Source organism: Bubalus kerabau, chromosome 5 (genome assembly GCF_029407905.1).
Source record: "Bubalus kerabau isolate K-KA32 ecotype Philippines breed swamp buffalo chromosome 5, PCC_UOA_SB_1v2, whole genome shotgun sequence".
NCBI lineage: Eukaryota > Metazoa > Chordata > Mammalia > Artiodactyla > Bovidae > Bubalus > Bubalus kerabau.
Genome location: NC_073628.1, coordinates 77,568,745 through 77,595,838, shown reverse-complemented (window position 1 = coordinate 77,595,838; position 27,094 = coordinate 77,568,745). Strand labels below are relative to the sequence as shown.

General features: G+C 37.3%; 1 protein-coding gene across 1 annotated transcript in view; it reads right to left on the bottom strand.

Moving 5' to 3' along the window:
- The window catches only part of IARS2 (isoleucyl-tRNA synthetase 2, mitochondrial), a 44,299-nt gene extending 18,889 nt beyond the window's left edge, over nt 1-25,410 (bottom strand). The window contains exons 1-12 of the mRNA XM_055581926.1: nt 25,028-25,410; nt 23,152-23,274; nt 18,154-18,313; nt 17,056-17,204; nt 16,920-16,969; nt 16,729-16,838; nt 16,551-16,641; nt 16,089-16,204; nt 11,476-11,645; nt 10,447-10,537; nt 8,723-8,874; nt 6,422-6,582 (exon numbers count right to left, since the gene is read on the bottom strand). Of these exons, the coding sequence (XP_055437901.1) occupies nt 6,422-6,582; nt 8,723-8,874; nt 10,447-10,537; nt 11,476-11,645; nt 16,089-16,204; nt 16,551-16,641; nt 16,729-16,838; nt 16,920-16,969; nt 17,056-17,204; nt 18,154-18,313; nt 23,152-23,274; nt 25,028-25,294 (1,640 nt within the window). The 5' untranslated portion in view covers nt 25,295-25,410. The remainder of the gene's footprint in view (nt 1-6,421; nt 6,583-8,722; nt 8,875-10,446; nt 10,538-11,475; nt 11,646-16,088; nt 16,205-16,550; nt 16,642-16,728; nt 16,839-16,919; nt 16,970-17,055; nt 17,205-18,153; nt 18,314-23,151; nt 23,275-25,027) is intronic.
- Between the last annotated feature and the right edge of the window lie 1,684 nt (nt 25,411-27,094).

Sequence of the window (27,094 nt, the reverse complement as noted above, 5' to 3'; positions counted from 1 at the left end):
TTTTTGTTTTCTTTTGAACTTTTTATTTTGTATTGGGGTACAGCCGATTAACAATGCTGTGACAGTTTCAGGTGAACAACGAAGGGACTCAGCCACACATATACGTGTATCCGTTCTCCCCCAAACTCCCCTCCCAGCCAGGCTGCCACACTGCCTCGAGCAGAGTTCCATGTGCTACACGGCAGGTCCCTGTTGGTTACCCATTTTAAATACAGCAGTGTGTACATGTCCATCTCAAACTCCCGAACTACCCCTTCCGGCTGGCAACCATAAGCTCATTTTCTGTGAGTCTCTTTCTGTTTTGTAAGTTCATTTGTATCATTTCTTTTTAGTTTCCACATATAAGGGATGCCATGTGATATTTCTCCTTCTCTGTCTGACTTACTTCACTCAGTATGATAATTTCTAGGTCCATCCATGTTGCTATAAATGGCACTGTTTCATTCTTTCTAATGGCTGAATAATATTCCACTGTATATATGTACCACATCTCCTTTATCCATTCCTCAATCAATGGACACAGGTTGCTTCCACATCTTGGCTAGAAAATTTTTATTCTTAAAAAAGAAAAAAGTCCTAATATTTTAGTCTCCTTACAATTGTAGATGATACTTGCATATCCATTTCAGAATGCCTAATCCAACTATAATGAAATTATTTTTTATATTGCTAATTCACAGATAAATTCAATGAAGTTTCAGAATTATATTTTAATTATTACTTAACTATATTCAAGTATCTTAGTGAGAGTCTGTAATGAAAAATACCCAACAGCAAAGAAAGATTTCAATTTTGCAACTGACATGTTATTAAGGTAACTATTATTAGAGAATCCCATCAAGTTTAGTCAACCACTTCTAGCCTAACTCAAGTTGAAGTTTTAATTGCTACATTTTCTTATAAAGATATAGGTAGTTTATTTACATATACACAATAATGGTCCAATATAAAAAGTTTAGTATTGTATTATGTAAACCTTATTTGCAAATATGCTTTTTAACACATAGAAGTCCCTTATTTCAGTGACGAGGACAGTTTTGTTTTTCTTTTACTTTACCTAATAATACTTACTAAAATCGATGTAACCACACAATGTTATCTACACCAATGAAAATAATCCTGTAGTAGCTTTAAAAAACCTCATTTCAAAAAGGCTGTCATAAATCAAATACATACTACTAAGAAAATGACTATTTTGTGTTCTTCCCAACATACACAGATGAACAAAAAAAATGTTTTTTCCAGTGTATTGAAAACAAATACAAAGCATTTTTAAGAGGGGAGAGAAGGGGCTTCTTTGGTGGCTCAGAGGGTAAAGCATCTGCCTGCAATGCGGGAGACCTGGGTTTGATCCCTGGGTCGGGAAGATGCCCTGGAGAAGGAAATGGCAACCCACTCCAGTATTCTTGCCTGGAAAATTCCATGGATGGAGGAGCCTAGTGGGCTACAGTCTATGGGGTAAAAGGAAAAAAAAAGAGGGGAGAGAAGCTCTGCCACATTAATAGACCAAGTCTTACTAACATTTAGAGCAAGACTTGCTTCCTTCCTTTTTATCATGAAATATAAAAATATGATGTACTAAATGTACCCTAAAGGCATTTTCTTCTGCAACTTAACTCTATTTTGAGATCTTAGACAACTATATTACATATGTTTTTAAGGGAAAATAAAGACAACTCTGAATTAGAGTATAAAAGCTGAACAAAATTTATAACAAATAAGAAAGCAGATTTCAAAGATAAAAACATTCTCATAACCCAAACAAATCAAAATTTAAGTGCATGGAATTGGTATAACAAAGTGAGAACTTTCTCCTGACCTATATACTCTGGTGATCTGAATGTCCCAAAAAGTTGTGGCAGTTTTAAAAATAAAATTTGCAATAAAAATAAACGAGCACATATAACTTTCACACTTGAGACAACCACAATGGATTGCAAAATAAAGATAAATTTAATATTCAAACAAAATCTGAAAAGATAATTTGGGTAAGAAATACAAGTAAATGCTGTACAAGTGCTCAGAAAGTACTCATTATAGCACTGTAATAAAAACTTAGAAACAGCCAAATGTTGGGATGGGCTACATTTATTTGATTTTCATACAGAGGGAGTCAGGCAACCATTAAGAGCTAAGCTACTTAGGGTGCTTGGATTAAAGTCTGTGACAGATGATTCTCATTTTTAACTCCCCCTGCTGATAAGCTCAGATTTTAGTAATTATTTAGGGGCTCCCTAAGGAATGTAAGGAAGATAAAATTCTAATTTGAAAACTGAAATTAAATGAGGATAATTTCATGAGGAATTTGGGGTAGCTCTACAAAGATGAGAATATAATATGATGCTCTAGACTTTTTTCCTGTAGCTATTTTATTAAACAATCTATCAAAACCATAAAAAAAAAAGAGCTAAGCTACCATTTTTAATGGCTACCTATTAATTTTTAAGGGCTACCTATTAATTCTTCCAAAATTGACTTTATTTCTTCTTTTTCATATCATGTTTCTTCATAAACAATTGTATTAGACATCCCTACATTTATCTACCTATATATCTATATCTATACAAGAGATGTTAGTGTACAAGAGATGTTAGTCCTTTTGCTTCCTTAGGATAAATACTTAGAAGTGTAACTTTTTATTACAAAATTGAGATTGTGCTTTATTTAAAGTTTTAAAACAATTTCTAGTGATATTATTCTTCTGAAAAATAGAACATAAGAAGTAGTCAAAATTTATCTTTTGAAATATAAGAAATCCCCCCTTTGTTAATAAAATGCTATACTTAACACAAACACACAGTTAACTTATAACCTAAAGATCAGGATAAATTACTGTTAATAAAAGTGGGTGAAACCACTTATCACTACATAATCTCTATGCTTCCACCTTAATGCTGCATTTCATAAAGCAATAAGTCCATCATAAAACTTTGTACTTTACGCAATGGCCTTATCTAAATACACATATTATGTGTCCTTCCTGGGTTTCAATCTGTGAAAATGCACTAGGGAGAACCAGCCACTGCCACATCAACCAATCATTCTGAACTTCGATATCAACTGGGCTGAAGTTTATTTAGCGTGTCACTAGAAATCAAACAGCATTGAGATTATAAGGTGATGAAGAAACTGTTGCTGTCATTTCAGTTCCCTGCGTTTTGTTCTTTATAAAAGCAAAAATGCTAAGGGCTATAATATTTTTTTCTTCTGGAAGTCACTAGAATTAAGAATGAGGTAAGAGGCTAAATGTTTCATATTTATTTACTACATTTAATTCTAGAAATTGGGGGTGGTGTCTGTTTTTAATTTAATCCTATATTTTGAAGATGACAGGAAACAATTTTGGAGAAAGTTTTACTTGATGAATACTATTGAACTTTTTCATAAATAAGTCATTATTATTAACATGAGCAAAAATTTGAGGTAGCTAAATCTAACACTCAAATTTGAAATTCCTTGCATGTTTCTAATGAAATTTCTCATATTTCTGTAAATCAGGGGCTAAGTTTCCTAAATGCATGTTAACTATTGCATTAACACTTAAATGTTCTGAAATGAAAGAAATTTAATAACTTTTTTCCTTCCTAGTTTCTATATTTATCTTTATTATGCTAAAGAGTTATTGTCTTTACTAATTAGTAATAGATTTCCACCTAAATTATAAAGATGTTATATCACAGATTAAGATAAATGATCAATGATACTGAAGTCAAAAGTGGAATTATTTCTTGAGAAGATACAAATACGAATATAAAGTACAAATGAGAACATTAATTCAAAATAAAAATTAAACATCAAAGTTTCATATCTACCAGTCTCTCAACTTCTGTAGAAAAGAATAAATCAAGATTTTCTTCTGTGAAACTACGTAAGAGATAATTTATACTTTCATCCTGCAAAGCGGAGGGAACCTTCTGATGTTTTTAATGGCGTCATCGATTGTAACAGCAACTCCATGTGGACTGTGCGTCAATTTCCAGTGGAGATGCTGTTACTTTTGATGGCTGCCAACTCACTGCAGTGTAAAGGCATATTCAAGGAAGACCAAAAAAACATGGTCACCTGATTCTCACTTGATTCAGGAAAAAACACAGACATCCTTTCATGCAGTCTTTAAAAACTGACAAATAATTAAGAATTAATATCCATTTAAAAAAAAATCAACTCTTACGTCACTTAAAGGACCAAAAATGGAAGAAGATTAGAGTTATTATTCAGAAATGGTGTACAGGAAAATGACCTATGAATTGACAGACAATGTGACTAAGTCTGTCTGTCATTTCTGTAGGCCAATGTTCTGTATATCTCTGCGACTTCAAAATCAGAAATCAACTACACCACGCAAGCAACACAAAGCTCCATGCAGAGAAAAGAATCTGTTACTCACCATGTAAACATACTGACTGAAAATAAAACACAAATTATACCTAAAGAAAATCTGCTTGTTTTTTTCTGACAAAGCTCACATTTATTTCACCTACGTCACTGACCAATTGACCTAGGTACCATTTTGTTGTAGTGATTAAATAATGGTCAAATAAACCAGCTTGCTCTACTTACTAATATGTACAACTGGTACACTTCAATCACTTCAGGGAAACTTCCTAAAAATCTTGCTCTCTAAGTGCAGAAAAGAGTGAGGAACAATCACAGTGTTTTTATAAACATTTCCTTCAAGGAAAACTCCCTGGTAAGGAATTTAAGCAATACTTGTGTAAATTTATCTCAACTTTAATTCTCAGTAGGGAAAATAAGATACTAGTTTTTATGTGATCAAGCTCTAGATTTTAAAAATATAAGCAACAATATTTGGGTCAAAGAGTCTTAGCTCCAAACTGTAATAACCTTACAATCACTTCCTGATCTCTAACTTCTAGCTTCTTTTTCTAAAACACACTCGTACTCCTCACTCCTACTTAAAAGTTTAAACTCCTTAGCCTGGTATTCAAGACTCGCTTCAGTTTGCCCCAGTCAAGCTTTCTCGGGTGTCTACCTCTCTGCTCCCCTCACCGACTCCCCGCGGCCCCGTTACAGTCCTGCACGTGCTATGTTTTTGCCACTCTGGCTCCTCAGCTTCTAATACCACTACTTGCTAAGTGCTTTCCCCCATTTCCTGCCCAATTCTCAAGGCCTTTCTCAAATGCCATATCCTCTACAAAGGAAGCAAACAAACTATTTTGGGTTCAAAGCAAATCCTTTAGTTCTCTCTGAGCCATGTTGCCAGAAGGTGTCAGATTTTCCCTGAAGTCGTGACACAAGAATATTTCAAAGTGAAAAGGAACCTTCACACCAAGGATACTCAGAACTACCTAACATGCAGTGAAAGGTAATTTAAAACGAAACACTGGGATAGACAATTAAAAAAAAAACTAAAATATATATATTCATAAAAACACCACGTACAGCATACTAATAATGTAGTCAATGAAAAGCACAACCTTTTTACAAAAATGATGTTGAATCCCAAAGCACGGCACATTCCCCTCTGCTGTCTCCTGAATTCTCCATTACTTGCTGCCTCCATGCCCTCAAAATCCTCACTGGATCCTCAACTGATAAAATGTGAAAATACTTCCCAAAATGTAGTCAAACTCTTTGTTCATATTACAGAATAACTTAGTAAAAAAAAATCTGAAACAAAATTACTTCCAAAAAAATGAAAATTCAGGATATATTCCCAAAAGAAATGATTAATATTCCCCTTTCCACATCTCTTAATAACAGTAACAATCCTGAAAGCCACCCTAATTTGCCAGAAGATAAACTAGCTAGGTTATTACCACAATAAGAGCAGGGACCATGTCAGTCTTGTCTATTGCCTCAAAAAAGGGTCTAGTGTATGACCAGCAAAAAAACCTTTTTATCGTATAAGCTCTTCTACTCTGAATTGTTTACTAGGTTCACGTATTATCTTTCCAAATTAAAAAAAGAAATTAAGCAAAAAAAGAAGAAATAACTAGTGCATTCAACTACATTATAGTTTCTTAAATTTTAAATTATCTGTACAATTACCTAACACCATTTCTACTGAGAGAAAAAGCAGACTCAGAGTGAAAGACGGACACTGATTCCTAAATCAAAATTACATACTGGGCCACTCAATCTGCTCACTTTGGGTTCCTGACACCTTCCTCCAACACAGTGCTAGGCACACAGTCAGGAATAATGAATTCTCAAAGGAAAAAAGTCAATGCCTTTACTTCTGAGTTATCAATACTGAAAATAATCCAGTATTTGTTACAACTTCACCCATCTGAAAGGATCTTTTTGAAATTTATATTTTACTTCCCTAAAAAAGATAAGTTATTTTAGATTATTTTATTTAACATATATCAAGAGTTTTCCATAGTCCACTATTTTTCCATTTTTGAAGAAAATACAACTCAGTTTAAAATGCTGAAAAATTCTGAAAGAGTTCTACCTGTTGATCAAGACTTCATCTTTTGTCTTATGGTGAAACGCAGGAATCGGAACACCCCAAACTCTTTGCCTTGATATGCACCAGTATGGCCGCCTGTCCATCATTTCAACCATGGCATTCAATGCTGATCCAGGAATAAATTTCACTTTTTTCAACAATTCCTGCAATTGATTCACAAATCAAGTTCAGTGAGAGAAAGCAGAACAAATTTTCTAGAACTCCCATTCTTTATCCTGATACAGTTCCTTATTTTGGAAGTTTATAGGCATTTACATGCCCCCTCTCCCTGCCAAAGAGAAACTAATCTCAAAAAAAACCATAGATTTCAGAGCAAACAAGGCGATATTAAAACAGGGCCACAAAGGATCTAATAAATAACATCTAGAGCAGACTCCACCTTTGAAGAAGTGACAAGCGATTTTATACTAATTTCCAAACACTCCTAAATCAAAATTGGTAATAACAGGTTTAATAGAAGTACTACACATTATTAAACTTCAGTTAAACTCAATTCAAACTCGATTTCCAGGTTTCTTTTTTAAATGTTCAAGAAATAAGCTATCTTAGGTTGACAAACAAGGATACTGAAATACAACCTAATTTTATGTAGTACAGTTTACAACATAGAAAACACTTTCTCAAAATAAGTTACTTATTTACTTACTGTCTCAAGAACTCTCCTTCCCTCCACCTCCCCCCAAAAAGCTGTAAACTACTGGCATTTGATTTCATTTATCAGTTACCAAGAAAAGAATTGTATAGCAAAATGTTTAAAAATATCCACAAGTGAAAACATGATAAACTTCATTTCAAAAAGTCTCAACAAAGAAGTCTCTCTATACATTTTTTTAAAAAAAAGAGAGAGAATTTTTATATTTTCAGAGCATGATTAAACAGCTTCCTTGCTTATCTGACCAGAAATCCCCTCCCCAAAGCCTTTGTAAGCACCACCTACAGGTAGAACGGCAATATTTGCAATTTATTTTGATTAAAATTTGAAGAAATGTGGATACTGACTGGATATTTGATTTAGTTAAGGAATAACTATTATTTTTTAAGGTGGTAATAACAGTATGAAAATTATGTTTTAATTTTAAATGTCAGATATGTATGATGAAATATTTATGGAAAACATAATACCTAAAAGTTGCTTTAAAATAATCCAATGGGTAGGAAGTGTAGATAATGAATAGGGATGTAGCTAAAAATAAAATTGGCAAAAAGTTGATTATTGTTGAAGTTGGGTGATGGAAACATGGCAGTATATTATTTTCTCTATTTCTGCAAAGAGTAACTAAAAATTTTCCATAAGGAAGTTAAGAAAACAAACTTGTCTTCAGCGTACTGCATCAGCATCAGATTTGGATGTTCTGCAACAAAAATCTATGCAGAGCTGAAAGTCACAAACTACATTTACAGGTAAGAAAAACAGGCTTTATAGAGAAATGTAAAAAAAACAGAACAAAGCAAAGAAACAGCCATAGCACAGCTCTCCAATCTACATGAATATAGAAAGTATTAACTGCCTCCATAGCTTTGGCAAGGGCCCCAAACTGCCAGGCCAACAAATGAACCAACTAATAACAGTAATGCTATATGCAAGCTGTAAAGCAAAGTATCTGTATACTCAGCATGGTCAACAAATATATATTTGAAAAACAAAAGCAAAATATGTTATTTGAGCTCTTTCATTTAATAGAATCAAGTTATTCATGAGATACACACACACACACACACACACATACATCTATGTATTGAATGAAAGAGCTCAAATATACATTAATATTTAAAATGCCAGCTATAAAGTATTTGTTAGCTCAAAGTAATAGCTTTTCAAATGAACTGTGATTTCAATTTTATGGAAGCAAAGGGTTTTAAAAGAGTTTTGGTGAATGCCTATTATGTGCCAGACACTGTTCTGGGAACTCTTATTCACGTATCTCATGAGGTAGGCATTATTATCACCTTTATACAGATGAGGAAACTGAGGTTCTGAGAGTTTAAACAATTTGCTGAACTCAAGTCATAATTCTATGCTACTTTCACACTGGGCAGGAAATTAGAGCAAACTAATTAACCTCTTTAAGCATGAGTTTCCACATGTGTGTCATGACGGAATGGAGAAACCCAAGGTCCCTCCAGATCTAAAATTCCACAATTTTATGAAACCAATTAATAATAGCCTTAATTCCTTCTACCCTCAAAAGCCTACCCCAACCTCACAGATAAACCTTTCATCCTGGGAAAGGGATGAATGAGGGAAACATAAACCCAACCCTTACAGCAGGATGCCCTTTATACCTTGGCTGTAGTCTTAATATCCGTGATATTTACAAACCACTGCTTGCTGGCACGAATAACTACTGGTTTCTTAGTTCTCCAGTCATAGGGATAGCTGTGTACCAATTTTTCTTCTTTCAACAAATTGTTTGCAGCCTGAAGCATCATTATAACTTAAAAAACAAAAAACAACTTACATTAGACACAATGAAAAAGTACTATGAAAACCCTAATAACTCTCTAAACTTCCAGGGAGTACAAAATCTGGGCCAACAGGTGACAGGAATAGTAGCCATCTACCAGGGAGCAAAGGCATAATCTGGTAATCTCCAGACAAAAAAAGCAGAAACTGTAAAACCTTAAGCAGACTCCAAAGTATGCCATTCCCATGGGCTCTTCTCAAAGATGACAGAACACACCTAGAACTCCACATCTCAAATCCAGAGTCACAGTCTCTCATACTATGAATCTTCAAATGGCCTCCAGGTAATCCAAAGAAACCAGGTATACTGGCTTGAATTTTGTCCCCTAAGTCCTTGCCCCTACGACCTGTGACTGTGACCTTATTTGGAAATAGGGCCTTTGTAGATGCAGTCTCAGAAAAGGCAATGGCACCCCACTCTAGGACTCTTGCCTGGAATATCCCATGGATGGAGGAGCCTGGTAGGCTGCAGTCCATGGGGTCGCACAGAGTTGGACACGACTGAAGTGACTTAGCAGATGCAGTCTGCAACTAAGATGGGGTCACACTGGACCTCCCTGATAGCTCAGTGGGTAAACAATCTGCCTGTGATGCAGGAGACACAGGAGATGTGAGTTCAATCACTGGGTCAGGAAGATGCCCTGGAGAAGGAAATGGCAACCCACTCCAGTATTCTTGCCTGGAAAACCCCATGGACAGAAGAGCCTGGAGAGCTGCAGTCCATGGGGTCACAAAGAGTCCGACACAGCTAAGTGACTAAACCACCCACACTGGATTAGAGTGGGCCCTAATTCCAACACCTGGTGTCCTTGTAAGAAGAAGAAAGAATACACAGAGAAGAGACACACAGAGCAAATGACAGGGGACAATGGAGGCAGACTGGAGTGATACAGCTATAAACCAAGGAAAACCCAGGATTACCAGAGCCAACAGAAGCTAGGCAGAGGGAAAGAAGGACTTTTTCACAGAGCTTTCAGAGGGAGCAGAGCCTGGCTGACACCTTGACTTCAGACTTCTCGCCTCCAGAACTGTGAGAGAATAAGTTTCTGTTGTTCTAAGCCACCAAACTTATAGTAGTTTGTGACAAGAGCCTAGGAGAATTAATACACCAGATCTAATTGGCCTTAGTCGTGGTGTGGGCAAAGAAAGGTGTTCATAGTGTAGGTCAGTGATATGAGTTTCTAGAGGAGTGAGAGTGTTTGATTCAGTCAACATCCAGCCCCAAGGCTGACTTCATCCTTCCACAAAACTCACACTGCTGATGACTATCTCTACTGTTCTAAGGTAACACCACTCCCTGCTGATCGCCCTGATGTGATTAAACAAGTAGGGCAATTCAAAGTGAAAGATGAAAAAGTGCCAAACTCCATGTTAAACCACGTGGCAAAATAAAATGCAATTTCAGCTTTTTGCTTCTGTTGAAAGTGCAAGATGAGAGAACTCTCAGCAAAGATTACTGCTGGCTGCTTCTCAGAAAATGCAAATTTACAATATCAACATAAAAAAGAAAAAAAACCACAATCTCAACATATACAGGACTCACCTGCATCTGTTCCCTCTTTAAGAACAGCTTTGTTTTGAAGTTCAGGACCCGCAGCATCTGTGAAAACTCCATCTTCATTCACTAAACAATCCTACAAAGAGGTGTTCTGAACAATTAAAGCATCAAGACTTTCTATCTTATGACAATATCTGGCAAAACAATATATAATGTATAAAACATCTCATTATAGTCTAGTCTTTCACTGTACTGAAAATTTAGGTATCACTTCTTAGTCAATCAGAATTTGTGAATTTAAACACTTAAATCACCAAAAAGGCAAACTGTATTACGAAAGCACATACCTAAAATTTAATAATAAAAAGTAACAAGATATAATAAAAACTTCTGTTAACTTACAGATCTGTGGCAGTGTATATACACTGTGATGACTTTGAGACTTGTCTTTAACTAAATAGAAAAACTTGCTAAGTAACTCATGTGTAATATAAATTTTGAGAGGATGGTTTAGTCTGAAAAAAATGGCTCTTTGGAACTATCCGGTATCCCAGGTGGCTCAGTGGTAAAGCATCCACCTGCAAATCCAAGAGACACAGGCGATGTGGGTTTGATCCCTGGGTCAGGAAAGATCCCCTGGAGCAGGAAATGGCAACCCACTCCAGTATTCTTGCCTTCGAAATGCCATGGACAGAGGAGCCTGGTGGGCTACAGTCCCCAGGGTTGCAAAGAGTTGAACATGACTGAGCGACTTAAGCACACATGCACATAAGCAAAACCCACTTGCCATTTTTCAGGGCTTGAAAGTAATTTGTCTATGTGACTTAGTACTTGGGGAAAAAATGCCCCTATTTGCTATGTATTCTTCAATTTCAACTCTGTGCCAATTCTGTGCTGATTCTAGGAAATGATTCTTAATTAGTATGAGCTAATGAGGTTTATTGCACAAAAGCATTTCACAACTTAACCATGAAGACAAAAATTATCGTTTATTATCAAAAAGTAAAGATGTTAGGGTTTATCACTTCAACTCTACAAAAGCAATTATTAAAAAGGAAAAAAGAGGAGCAGTACCGTGGACAAGTTGTGTTGAGCAGCTACACTGTAATCTTCCATACCATGAGCCGGGGCTGTGTGAACCAGCCCGGTTCCTTTCGTCATGGTCACATGATTGGCAGGTAAAAGAGGAGACTCCCTCTCAGAAATTAAAGGATGAGCACAAGAACCATTTTCCAAGTCCACACCTATGGGGAAAGAAAACCACAACTGAGAGTTGTTTTATATGGCGATTCTTCTACCTCTTTAAGGAAAGCAACAGACATCAGGCTGAGAAGAGCAAAATCTGAGACAAGGCTGGGCTCAAATTCTGGCTTTCCCTTTTACTTGTTCTGTGACTTTCAGGAATCTATAAACTGTAAGTAATTACAGTTCGTATCTCACAGGTCTGCTGTGAGGATAAACTGGTTGATGCATGTTAAGCATTTTGGGTAAAGTATCACAATATTTGCTGCACTGTAAATGCTTTAAAGTATTGGTAATTATTAAAATTAAATAGATAATCAAATGAACCCAAGAACATTTCTCTAATTTATGTACAGTTATATGCCTTTTAGAACAGAGGACAAAAAAATTCTAGATCAATGGGTCAACGACCAGCAGGTTCTAATACTATCTCTATGGGAACTCCTTGCTGTTGCTTTTCATAATGTTACCCTGAAAAGGTAAGATCTGATAAATAATACCTGACAGTTACTGGGTACCCACCGTATACTGGACTCAACATAAACTCTGACCTCATCTTCATAATAGTACAAAACAGCTAACATTATCTCCAATTTACAAATCAGAAAACAAGAAAATATAAGCAATTTGTCTGAGGTAACATGGCTAACAAATGACTGAATTCAAGTTCAAAGGAAGTCTCGCTCCTATATTCTACGTAACTCTGGCTCCCTTTAATAATATACCATACCCATCATCTATGAAGTTTTCTGTCATTGTTGTTATCATGTAATCACTAAGTCATGTCTGACTCTTTATAAACCCATGGACTATAGCCTTCCAGGCTCCTCTGTCCATGGGATTTCCCAGGCAAGAATACTGGAGTAGGTTGCCATTTTCTTCTCCAGGGGATCTTCCTGATCCTGCATCTCCTGCACTGCAGGTGGATTCTTTACCACTGAGGCACCAGGGAAGCCCTCTACACCATTACTGTTTCCCAACTTTACTGCCTCTTGAGTTGAGCTCTACAAACTAATCTTTCTTTCATACATTCTAAAAATAAACAGTTTCAAGCTTTAAAATGATTTGCTGGTTCTACCCATCCAGTTACCCAACATACTAAATAGGTCTGTTTATTCTATCTAGTCTTTAACATTAATAACTGAAGAATGGTCAATGGCCCCCTTATGCCTCAGATATTCCCCACAAATCATTCTTCATCTTTCCAAGCTAAATGATATTTAACTTAAAAAAAAAACTGCCTTTATAAATTTCTCCATTTCTATGATCCTTTTTTCTAGCCATAGAGCAATAAAAACTACACTGCCTAGTCATACCACCAGAAGAACACAAATCTTTTAACTTTGGACACTGCATAGAAAAGACAGCTCTTTTGCTGATTTCATTTTACTTAAAACAGCACTATGGGTAAGAGGTGTGAGAAAAACTGACATTTCCTTATAAAATCCTGACAAAATTCCCTTTTCTGAAGAAAATCACAAGCCTTTCTTGCTGTCTCACTTGGCTGACTTGGCATTTTATAACCAGGAAATACCTGAATTACTAGGAAAATTACTTTAGGATGCATTCTTTTCCGTGAAAATTTTAATGCTGTTAAAAGAGACAACGGTCAGCACTGATTTTTAGAGAAATCAACTCTTTAGTTTGTGTTTCGATTCCTTTTCTCAAAATCAGATTGACAAGTAATACCAGTCTCTACAACCTTGTGCTGTACTCTTTACACATTTTTAGTATGGAAACCACAGTTTTGGAGCAAAGTAAATTTCATCTATGAACTTTCCTTTAGCCCCAATACTTAGTGCTTATAATACTTAATACTCTTCCTCACCTCCCAACAAAGATCCCCAGATAATTAATAAGAAACAATTTACATTTCTTTCTGGAAAGAAAATCTATACCAAAGAAAATGTTCCATTTTAGCTGTTCAACATTCCTACTACTTTAGTAAATAGAAAGCCAGCTGTTCTTAGGTTATTCAGCCAAAAATTAAAAGTATACAAATTGCTCTGAAACACGGTGGCTCAAAATGGCAATCCATCAATTCTCTACAAAGTGATAATTTGAAACAGTTAAGCAGTCTAGAAAAAGGATCTTTAAATTTAACCTTATACTTTCACAAACCTTTTGAGCATGCCATTCAACTTCTGTAACAACATCTAAAATGTCAGTGAAGTCTATTACTATCTTCTGCACTTAAAAAAGAGGTGGGCTGTGATTAATAATACTATATTGTCTATCTGAAAGCTGCCAAGAGAACAGAGCCTCTTAAAAAGCCTCTTGATGAAAGTAAAAGAGGAGAGTGAAAAAGGTGGCTTAAAACTCAACATTCAGAAAACTAAGATCATGGCACCTGGTCCCATCACTTCATGGCAAACAGATGGAGACACAAAGTTAACAGTGACAGACTTTATTTTGGGGAGCTCCAAAATCACTGCAGGTGGTGACTGCAGCCATGAAATGAAAAGGTGCTTGCTCCTTGGAAGGAAAGTTATGACCAACCTAGACAACATATTAAAAAGCAAGAAATTACTTTGCCAACAAGACCCATCTAGTCAAAGCTATGGTTTTTCCAATAGTCATGTATGGATATGAAGGTTGGACTACAAAGAAAGCTGAGCACCAAAGAATTGATGCTTTTGAACTGTGGTGTTGGAGAAGATTCTTGAGAGTCCCTTGGACAGCAAGGAGATCCAACCAGTCCATCCTAAAGAAATCAGTCCTGAATATTTATCGGAAGGGCTGCTGCTGAAGCTGAAACTCCAATACTTAGGCCACCTGATGCGAAGAACTGACTCATCTGAAAAGACCCTGATGCTGGGAAAGATTAAAGGCAGGAGAAGGGGACGACAGAAGATGAGATGTTGGATGGCATCACCGACTCAATGGACATGAGTCTGAGTAAACTCTGGGAGTTAGTGATGGACAGGGAAGCCTGGCGTGCTGCAGTCTATGGGGTCGCAAAGAGTCGGACATGACTGAGTGATTGAACTGAAGAGAATAGACCTTAGAAGTTCTCATCACAAGGAAAAAGACTTTGTAACTATGTGTGATGATGATGTTAACTAGATTTATTATGATGATCATCTCACAATGCATACAAATATTAAATCATTATACCAAATGCCTAAAACTAATACAATGCTATATATCAATTTTTAAAAAAAAAGAGGTGAGTGAAGGGTATGGACTAAAGAATATACCAGATCCTCTAACTTACCTCTAACTTACTGAATGTACCAATAAGATACAAATGGTATTAAATACTAAACATTCTGCAGCTTCTTTTATGCCTTTGACATTAAAAACTTTTTGATTTTTGTTAAGACTGTTTAAACCTCTAACTGGCTTATATCTGAACTTTTGAGGTCTTCTCTATTCAGCTGGACAATTTTTCCATTTTTGGTTTTTCCTGTGGTCAGGTATGGATGTGAGAGTTGGACTGTGAAGAAGGCTGAGCGCCAAAGAATAGATGCTTTTGAACTGTGGTGTTGGAGAAGACTTTAGAGAGTCCCTTGGACTGCAAGGAGATCCAACCAGTCCATTCTGAAGGAGATCAGCCCTGGGTGTTCTTTGGAAGGAATGATGCTAAAGCGGAAACTCCAGTACTTTGGCCACCTCATGTGAAGAGTTGACTCATTGGAAAAGACTCTCACGCTGGGAGGGACTGGGAGCAGGAGAAGGGGACGACAAAGGATGAGATGGCTGGATGGCATCACTGACTCAATGGACGTGAGTCTGAGTAAACTCCGGGAGTTGGCGATGGACAGGGAGGCCTGGCGTGCTGCGATTCATGGGGTTGCAAAGAGTTGGACACGACTGAGCGACTGAACTGAACTGAACTGAACTTGTGATCTTTTTTCTTTCATAAGAAACTCAAAGATATACCATCCCTAAAGATCAAAGGTTATTTTAAACTTCCTTAGATTTCCATAGTTATATTTCAAAATCAGCCACTACTTTAGGAGTCCCAAATTATAGCTTACTAAGGATTCTTTTGACAGAAATGCTATCTTGGAAATAACTTTCAGAATTTATTCAGTTTCCTTATTAAAATCATATACCCCAAAATAAATGGATTTATTTCCTTCCTAGCTCTTTTGATCAAATCAGATAAAAATAATTTTCAGTAATTTACTTTTGAATAAAAATTTAAAGGAAAATTTGCACATTTTACATTGTATAGAGGACATTTTTCTAATTTTCCACTGGATATTTGTCAAAAATATTTTTTTCAACTATAGTGACTTTGTCAATGTTCGTATTTTCTATGCTCCTATCATGTTTAATGTATATTCTCCTTCAGTTTGATCTATATAAAATATATTCTAGAAAGGTAGAAGCCATATTTGTTTTATTCACAATGAGCAATGTTCAGCAAGGTACTGAACTCAGATCAACCCAGTATTTTAGAGACTTTGACTGTTAGAATATCTGTAAATCCTCACCTGAAAATGTTGAAATAACTTCAAATGTTGTTCCCAAAGTAGAAGCAACAGATGTTACTTTATCTGCACCTAGAATGTACAAGTCTCCAGATGAGGAACACTTCACAACAGCATACCTAAAATAAAATTGAGGAGTAAGCTGCTAACAACGAAAAAGGAAAAACCACAGATAACATTTTAAACGTTCCAAATCACTTCAGAAAAACTAACTTTAAGGTAAAAAAAGTACTATTTTCAAAGGACTTCATTCCTTACATTTCTGTTTTCTTTTCCAAAGAAGCTGGAAAATAAGGTCTTAAGTAGGATTCTCTAAAGCTTAATAAAATCTATATGAACATAAAAACTAAGTGATAATTCACTAATTTTAAGAGGATAATGAGGATGCAATAAAATCAAAATAATGCTAAAAAATGGAATTGATCCTATTTGTGGACAAAACAAAAATTGCTGTAATATACCTACTTTGATTCTGGCATGTAACAAACAGCTTGATTGGCTGGAATTGTCCAAGGCTGTGTGGTCCAGACTAAAAAACTAACAGGAGATGAACCATCTGTGAAAATAAAATTTCATATATGCTAGCAAATCAAATGTTTTAATTCCTTAAGTTTAATAAACTCAAACAATGGATAAATCTTACCTAGAAGAGATGTCAACTTAGGAGAAGGTTTCAGGAGAGGGAATTTTACATATACTGAGCGACTGATGTGCTCCGGATTATATTCAAGTTCTGCTTCAGCCAAAGCAGTCCTAAGGTTTAAAAACATTAAACATAAATATTTGGACGTCCCACAAAATTCTCCACTTTAGCTACCCAAAACACATAAATACCTTGATGAAGGAGACCAAAACACAGGTTTGTAAGATCGATAAATCAAGCCCTATAAAAGACAAAGATATATGAAAGCTGGAATTCTGTAACATGTAATTCCACATACTCAAAGGGAAAAAAAAAAAACTTTATTACCTTATCATACATTTGGTAGAAAATTCTCAACTGCTTGGCCTCATATCTCCCATCAAAAGTATAGTAGCAATTATTCCAATCTGCCATTATTCCCCAGCGAATAAATGACAATTTCTGTTTCTCAATTGCTGCTTTGGCGAATGATCTAGCTAAAATCAATAAACAAAAAGCCTTTTGAAAATGAGTTAAAATTCTTGAACACAGTTTAGCATGTATATCTCTAAATGCAAGCATCACACACAATTTGAAAATGAGTTAAAATTCTTGAATACAGCTTAGCATGTATCTCTCTAAATGCAGGTATTACACAAAATTTAGACTATAAAAATGTTTGAAAGTAAAGTTATCCTCAAAGTTAAAAGTATTCAGCAGATACTTACAACAAATTCTAAAATTAACTAAAATTTCAAAATTTTTAAAAATTATAAAAAAAATATACAAAAATCATAAAATTTTGTCTCTTCCATTATTCAGAGATCATAAAATGATCTTACATTTAAAAAAAACAAACTGGAAAAGTTACTCTTACTTCATAATTTAAGAAAAGGTCAGAGAATAATTATTTCATTATATACACAGACACAAAATTAATTAGTGTAACCAATCATACTGTTTCACAACGAAGTATGAGATCTTCAAACTCATATCCAATTATATAATAGTTTAACAGATAAGAACAGACGAGTCCTCCTTGACTCATTCTATTGAAGGAAAGGACCGAAAAAGAGACTTCTAAAAAAATTTTAATTTAAAATTTACTTTTGGTTTAGGTATAGGTCAATAGGTTCTAGCCAAGAAAGTAAATAAAAACAATAATGAAAATAATAATTTCAACAAAATGTGAGGACCAAAGAATTGAAACATGTACTTGGACGTGCTCACAAAACTTTCCTTCATTTGTGAACATAAGTTCTCACAAAAGTCAATTACAGAAAATCTGAATTTTCTCTGACACAGTGGTTTCCAACTGATCTCATTATAACTGAAAAAACAATAGCAAAAAACAAAAAGCAACAAGTGTCTTTGATAAAGTCCTGACTTTTCCAAGGAACTATGGTTTACAAATAACATTTTGAAACAGAAATAGAGATAACTTACCTTTCTCTCTAATTTCCATAGCTGAAAGATTCTGAGCTTTTCCACCAAGTTCTGATAATACTTTCATTTCAATGGGTAACCCATGACAATCCCAGCCTGGAACAAAATGTATTTTGGAACCCCTCATCATATGGTATCGATTGGCTATGTCTTTCAAAATCTGCAAAGATGAAATGATAATCATCATTCATACAAAAAGCATGTGGCCTACAACTTATGTTCTCTTAGTATCATTTTAAAACACTAATAAAATCCAACTTTAAAGGATTTATATAGAATTATCTATTAAATCTACCAACTTATGTTCTACATAAATACAAGCATAACAAACATCTGATTTTTAAAATGTCATTAACTCCCCCAGGAAGAATCAAATTACAAAAGATTTCAAAGTGAAAAACATTATATCCAAGATTACTAATTTTTTTTAAGTTGGAGTATGCAAATAAGCAATCCACACTACCATTTTAAGAAATAATCTGAACTTCCTAAAAATCAGAGTAAAAAATTACAATTTGCTTTACTCTCATGGAAAAAAATTATTTATGTGAATAATCCAATATTATATATAATATTATGTATATTTAGCTCATAAATATTACAGAATCAAGGCAGAATTTATAATGCCCTTAGAGTATGAAATATTATGCTTAACTCTATTACTACTAAAACCCTAAATAACACAGTAGATCTCTTAGTAAAGTTCTGTAACTGTTTCCTAGCTCATCTTAAGATACTGCTGCTGCTAAGTCGCTTCAGTCGTATCCGACTCTGTGCGACCCCATAGACGGCAGCCCACCAGGCTCCCCCATCCCTGGGATTCTCCAGGCAAGAACACTGGAGTGGGTTGCCATTTCCTTCTCCAATGCATGAAAGTGAAAAGTGAAAGTGAAGTCGATCAGTTGTATCCGACTCCTAGCGACCCCATGGACTGCAGCCTACCAGGCCCCTCCATCCATGGGATTTTCCAGGCAAGAGTACTGGAGTGGGTTGCCATTGCCTTCTCCGTCTTAAGATGCTAGTGGGCAGCAAATTTGAAAAAATATATATACCCACTGAAAAATGGAGGCTCAAAGGCAAAGGACAGATTTGGCTCCAGGCTCAATTCCTTCTTCCCAAAATTAAATAATGCAATAGTCCAGAAAAATATATCTTCCCTTCCATGTCTCTCAAAAGTAGAAAAGATAATACACATTCCTCTCACAACTTCTATGTAAAACTCCTTCAGACTTCTTACCAAAGGGCAGGGGGCCTTGCAATCTGGGGGTAGTCATATAACAAAAACATTCATCAACTGATACATACTTAAGATTTGTACACTCTTTGTTATGTATATTACTTACATCAATCAATATAAATAACATCCTTTCTATTTATCCCTATTTGAAGTTGTTTTATTTATTTATCTGTCCCTTCCTGGAAAATATAAACTCTTTGAAATCAGAGCTCCCATCTGTCTTCAGCTGTAAACTCCCAGCATTTAGAATGGTGACTGCCACTATTTGTAGCTCAGTCGGTAAAGAATCCGCCTGCAATGCAGAGACCTGGGTTCGATTCCTGGGTCGGGAAGATCCCCTGGAGAAGGAAGTGGCAACCCACTCCAGTATTCTTGCCTGGAGAATCTCATAGACAGAAGAGTCTGGCGGGCTACAGTCTACAGGGTCGCAAGAATCGAACACGACTAAGCGACTAAGCATACACACCCTATTCTATAAGTACTTAACTGAATAAAGGAAAGCATGCACATATGCTCTAGACTGTGATATCTCATACAGTCCTTACTAGCCACCAGCAGTAATAAACATCAAAATTGGCTAGTCCAAATTGAGATGTAAATATACAATATATACCACTGAGTGAAAAAAGTGAATCCCCCAAAACTGTATGATTACATTTATATGGCATTCTTGAAATGACAAAAATATAGATGTAGAGAACAGTTAAGGAGATGGTGGGAAAAGAGGGAAATAAATATAGCTATAAAAGAGCATCATGAGGGATTCTTGATGGAAATGTTTGGTATCTTGAATGTATCAATGTAACATTCTGGTTATGATATAGTACTGCAGTTTTGCAGGATTTTACCACTGGGGAAATTGGGTAAAATGTATACGGAATCCTCTCTATTTTTTTGTTAACAAATGCACTTGAATCTATAATTACTTCAAATATAAACTCTAACTAAAACAAAATTTTAAAGAAATTGCTTTCAAATAGTGTGTACTTAAAAAAAAAAAAAAGCACTTCAGTTCTATCCATGAAAAGAAATAAATGCTTTTTTTAACCATCTGATGTAATATGCCTAATAATTTGAAAATGAACTATCAAGCAGCATGATTTGGCCTCTGTGGAAGCAAACAAACTTCATACCAAGGAATGTGCAATATGTGCAACATCTCAAAAGTTTTAGAAGTTTTCAATACAATTAAATGGTCTACTACAATGAACAAAAGTAAATGTAAAAGAAACTGTTGGTCGTTCAGTCATGTCTGACTCTCAGCGACCCTGTGGACTGTAGCCCAGCAGGCTCCCCTGTCTATGGGGATTCTCCAGGCAAGAAAACTGGAGTGCGTTGCCATGCCCTTCTCCAGGGGATCCTCCCAACCCAGGGATCGAACACAGGTCTCCTGAATTGCAGGCAGACTTTTTACTGTCTGAGCCGCCATGGAAGGTCTAATACAATATGTAATACATATTATAATATAATTCTGCTCTAATGGCAATACTGACTTGTTCAGTGACCAGATTTCTGGTGGTGAAAATAGACATATGTCCAAGGTCATGCCCTCTCCAAACTTCCCATTAAAGTACACATAAAAATAAAGGACTGAAAAAAATAGTAAATAAATTGTGGTACACTCTCTCAATGGAATGCTTCTCTACAATTATTGACAACTAAAAAGGAATCAACTATTGACATCATAACAGCATGTATGAATATCAAACACTGCACAAGTAAAAGAAGCCAGACATAGAAGAATTTGTTATGATTCAACCTCTCTGAAATTTTGCAATTGGCAAAAAAAAAAATTATAGCAATAGAAACCAAAACAGTGATGAGGGCAGGAAGCCTTCATTCTGGAAGGCCAGCATCACCCTGATACCAAAACCTCATTTTATCCTCCTCAAACACACCAAGAAAATTCACCTCAAGTCTTTGTACTTGGCACTGTGTGTGTATGCTCAGCACACACACAAATGCAGTGGGTTGTCATTTCTTACTCCAGGGGATCTTCCCGACCCAGGGATCTAACCTGTGTCTGCTGTGTCTCCTGAATTAGCAGGCAGATTTTTTACCACTTGAACCAAATGGGAAGCACTTAGCTATTGCCATTGTTGTTCAGTCATGAAGCTGTGTCTGACTCTTTGCAACCGCACAGACTGCAGCACGCCAGGCTTCCTTGTCTTTCACTATCTCACGGAGTTTGCTCAATCTGAGTCAGTGATGCCATCCAATCATCTCATCTTCTGTTGCCCCTTCTCTTCCTACCCTCAATCTTTCCCAGCATCAGTGTCTTTTCCAATGAGTCGGCTTGTCACATCATGGCCAATGTATTGAGGCTTCAGCTTCAGCACCTGTCCTTCAATTAATATTCAGCATTGATTTCCTTTAGGATTAAATGGTTTGATCTCCTTGCTGTCCAAGGGTCTCTCAAGAGTTTTCTCCAGCAACACAGCTCGAAAGCATTAATTCTTTGGCGCTCACATCTGCACATGACTACTGGAAAAACTATACCTTTGACTATATGGGCCTTTATCAGCAAATTGATGTCTCTGATTTTTAATATGCTGATCATAGCTTTTCTTCCAAGGAGCAAGCATCTTTTGATTTCATGGCTGCAGTCACCATCCACCGTGATTTTGGAGCCCAAGATAATAAAGTCTGCCACTATTTCCATTTTTTCCCCTTCTATTTGCCATGAAGTGATGGGACCTGATGCCACGATCTTAGTTTTTTTGAACGCTGAGTTTTAAGCCAGCTTTTTCACTCTCCTCTTTCACTTAGCTATACTTACCCCAAATACCCCACAGCTTACCCCCCTGCTTCCTTGAGGACCTTACAGGAATGTCATCTTTTCAGTGAAGGGGGCATCCCAGATCAATTTAGTAAAACTGCACTTTGCCCAACTGACCTGCCCTATTAGTTTTCCCTTTCTTTTATTTTCTTTTAAAGTACTTATTATTACTATCTCTTAGTCAGTCTGGGTTGAGAAGAATTTCTATGTGTGTGTATACGTCTGTCTGTATGTGTGATTGTGTGTGTGGTGGGGGGGCGGGGGGGGGGTTCCCACACATACAACCAAGCAATTCTTGGACATCAGCAGAGTGTCTGAGAATTAGCATAAATGGGGTAGCATAAATAGGAGAAATGTCTTTCTCACTATTCTACAGGCTGTGGAGTCCAAGATCAAGGGGCTGGCAAATTCAGTATCTGGTAAGGGCCACTTTCTGGTTCATAGACCCCCATTTTCCCCCACTGTAACCTCACATAGCATACGGGGACAAGGGAGCTCTCTGACCTAATCATCTCTCAAAGGCCCCACCTCCACACACCGTTAGAGATTAGGTTTCAACATATGATTTGCAGGGGGAGGGAGACAAATATTCAGTCTCTAGCAACTACCTACCATATTAAACATTTTACTTATCCTTCTGTGCCTTCCTGTTTAGATCACAAGCTCCATGAAGACAGGACTTATCCTTATTTTGTTCACTGCTATCCCCAGAGTCTAGACAATATCTGGCACATAACAGATGATCATTAATTATTTATTGAATAATATGATACTTATTAACATAAAATAAGTTCAAAGCAAATACCAGTGATGTTATTTTTCACATAGTACTAAAACTGTTCATTGCTGCTTTCTATTAAGACATTTTAGTTTATGTCAATGCAAATTTACATAATTGCTGTAACGTTAGAATATACTCTTTTCCAAAGTGTATTTAAATAAAGATTTTCCCTCACATCTTATAACCAAAATTATAAATTACCTTATTTAAAGCATGTCCAACATGAGGGTCACCATTTGCATAAGGAGGTCCATCATGAAGACAAAATTCAGTCTTCACTTTTCTTTCTCTTTGCCATGAATAAAGTTCTGAAAATCCACATTTCTATTTAAAAAGAACAATAATGTCTGCACATCACATAAACACATACACTTTAATCTTGCCATAAATAACACTAAGCACCAGTTTATTTCCTATCACATTCCAGTATCTTCAACTCTAAAACACAAGGTGAGTTTTCTAAAATGCACATCTTCCAATTAGAAAATAAGTTTAAGAATGTTTTATTAAAAAAAAAAACTTCACCCCTTCTAATAACATAAAAAATAAATAAAATACACATCTGAGTACTTATCTTTTAAAACTTTTCAACAGTTACCCTGCAGACTTCAGTTTAAAGTCTAAGCTCTGTATGAAGGTGTACAGGACCCTAAAAGGTTTGTGCTTAGTCTCTCAGTCATGTCGGACTCATTGCAACCCCATGGGGTGTAGCCTGCGAGGCTCCTCTGTCCATGGGACTGTCTAGCCAAGAATACTGCAGTGCGTTGCCATGCCCTCCTCGAGGGGATCTTCCCAACCCAGGGATTGAACGTGTGTCTCCTGCACTGGCAAGCAATTCTTCACCCCTGCACCATCTGGGAAGCCCTACAAGGGTTTAGTACCACAGAATTCTTGGTCATTGTCTCAGAACTCCATCCCCCTCCACTCCATGTTGAAGGACTTGTAGATCCCCCACCACACACACACACACACACACTTTCTCTCATATCTTATTCCTGCTATGCTCTGGCCTCAACACTTGCTACTCTCAGTCTGGAAAAACACTGATTGCAATCCCACTCCACTTCCCTCATCTTCTGTGTGACGTTGGCCAAGTCATTTTGCCTTTGTAGGCCTATTCCCTCATTTAAAAAAAAAAAAAATTAATAATATTCAACCCACCAAGCTGGTGTGAAGATTACACAAGAAGATATCTGAAACTGTCACAATTCCAGAAATACAGAAGGTACTGGATGGAACACTTAAAAAACTAGATGGCCAAAACAGGCTTATGAGTCTAGAACTCTGACAGCTGTCATAATAATATTTAAGCTAAGCATATTTCAGTTCAGTTCAGTTCAGTTCAGTCGCTCAGTCGTGTCCGACTCTTGGAGACCCCATGAATCGCATATATCCAAAATATCAGGGATTTTTAAAGACCCTAGAATTAAAACAAGTGAATTTCTGGCCTTAGAAAGTTCAGTTTAATACAGGAGACAGAAGCACAGGTGAGGAAGAGGACTGAGATCAAGTAACCACAGCTACTTGACCCTTCAAACAAGCCACCTTCCAACTAAGGACCTATTGATACCATAAAAGTGAACTTCAACTTCTTCTCAGGATCTCATTATTTATATGTGTACATGTTAATTTACTTTAAACAAAATCACTGGAAAAGAGCCCAAATTCGACTAGTTTGGTATAAGCTAAAACTGGCATTTGTATTCCATCCATGCTATCTGAGCATAGCTGTTTTCACCGTTGGACTTCCCTGGTGGCTCAGACGGTAGGTGGGTGGCTCTGCCTACAACGCGGGAGACCCGGGTTAGCACTCCGGTCTGGAACCCGCCACCTCTAGTGGACTTGTCTAGAGGTTTCTGCACCTGTGTTTTCACCCAGTACAACCTGTGGGAAGTGCATGATTCCCACTGATCTGATCGCAACACCTCTGGCCCAAGAGGGCCTGGAGCCTGCGGCCGGGCCTGCCTTGCCCTGCCCTGCCCTGGATGTGGGTGGCCCAGGCGTGGCTCCAGGGAGGGCCCGTGACCCCTCCCGAGGCCCCGCTCCCGGCCCCCGAGGAGCACAGGCCCGCCCGTACCTGCTGGATCTCCAGCTCCGTGTCGGGCTGCTGGCGGCCCAGCAGCTTCATGGGGAAGCTGGTCTGCGGCAGCAACACCGTGTCCCGATAGCTGCCATTACTCGAGTTCTGCGGCTGGTTACTGGCCCCGGTGACTGACCGCACCAAAAGGCTCCCAGTTGTCCCTCGCCAGCGAGGTCGACAAGGAAGGCGGGGTGGCACCCACAAATTCCAGGCCGCGGCCAGGGCCGCTGCCCCCGGGCCGCAAGGGCGCAGCCCCCAACGCATGGCGGGCCAGGCCAACCCCAGCGTCCGGGAGGGCGCCGGGGCCTCGGCTCCGGCCGGGCTTTGTGGGAACAGGGAGCCCAGAGTACGGAGGCGAGCCTTACGGGAGTGCGCACGCGCGCGGGGTGGGGAAGAGGCGAGGAGCGCAACGCGGGCCGGGGAGCGATCCACATCCGGATCTTGGCGGCAGCTCTCCCGACTACGAGGGCGGGAAGAGGTGTGGCCCGCGCCACAAGCTCACATTTCAATCACGGCGCGTTCCATTTAAAGTTTATTTTATTTAATTCAGTATAACCAACATTACCACTTCAACATGTAATTAATATAAAATTATAAATGTAATATTTCACATTCTTTCTCTTCATTCCAGGTCTTAGAAAATTGCTATGTAATTTACACATATACCGTATCTCCATCCATTTGGACTGCAATTTGCCAATTCAGTTCAGTCGCTCAGTCATATCAGACTCTGCGACTCCATGGAAACTGCAGCACGCCAGGCTTCCCTGTCCATCACCAACTCCCAGAAATTGCTCAAACTCATGTCCATCCAGTCAGTGATGCCATCCAACCGTCTCAGCCTCTTGTCATCCCTTCTCTCGCCTTCAATGATCCCGCCTTCAATCAATGTTAACATCAGGATCTTTTCCAATGAGTCAGTTCTTCGCATCAGGTGGCCAAAGGATTGGAGCTTCAGCTTCAGCATCAGTCCTTCCAATGAATATTCAGGACTGATTTCCTTTAGGATTGACTGGTTGGATCTCCTTGCAGTCCAAGGGGACTCTCAAAAGTATTCTCCAACACCACAGATCAAAAGCATAAAGTCTTCGCTGCTCAGCTTTCTTTATGGTCCATCTCTCACATCCATACATGACTACTGGAAAAACCATAGCCTTGACTAGATGGACCTTTGTTGGCAAAGTAATGTCTCTGCCTTATAATATGCTGTCTAGGTTGGTCATAGCTTTTCTTCCAAGCAAGCATTTTTTAATTTCATGGCTGCAGTCACCATCTGCAGTGAATTTGGAGACTAAGAAAATAAAATCTGTCATTATTTCCGCTGTTTCCCCATCTATTTGCCATGAAGTGATGGAACCGGAGGCCATGATCCTGGTGTTTTGAATATTGAGTTTTAAGCCAGCTTTTTCACTCTCCTCTTTCACTTTCATCAAGAGGATCTTCAAAAAAAAAAGAGCCTCTTCAGTTCCTCTTCAGTTTCTGCCATAAGGATGGTGTCATCTACATATCTGAGGTTATTGATATTTCTCCTGCCACACGATGGAATATTACTCAGCCTTAAAAAAGAATGACATTTTGCCATTTGCAGCAACAAGGATGAACTTGGGGGTCGTTATACTAAGCGAAATGTCAGAGAAAGACAAATATTGTGTGATATCATTTATATATAGAATCTAAAATATACAACAAACTAGTCAATAAAACAGAAAAGAAGCAGACATAAATATAGAAAAACTAGTGATGGGGCAATATAGCAGTAGAGAGAAAAATGTTATTATGGGATTATAAGAAACTGCATGAAATTTTTGAAAATTGTAAAGCACTATAGAACTTAATGAATCTTCCTTCAATTTAAAAAACTGAAAAGAAAATAAAGCATATGAAACTAGGGGGAAAAAAGCAAAGGCCTGAGCAGATGGCTGTGGAGTCTTTCAGTTTTTTTCTGTTTGAGCAATGAGACTGTGGTCATGGGTTATTTAATTTTAAAATGTTTAAAAATAAAGTATCTTTATTAATATGGATACCTTTAACAATGCAAACTCCCTGTTCCCTTTGATAATTTTT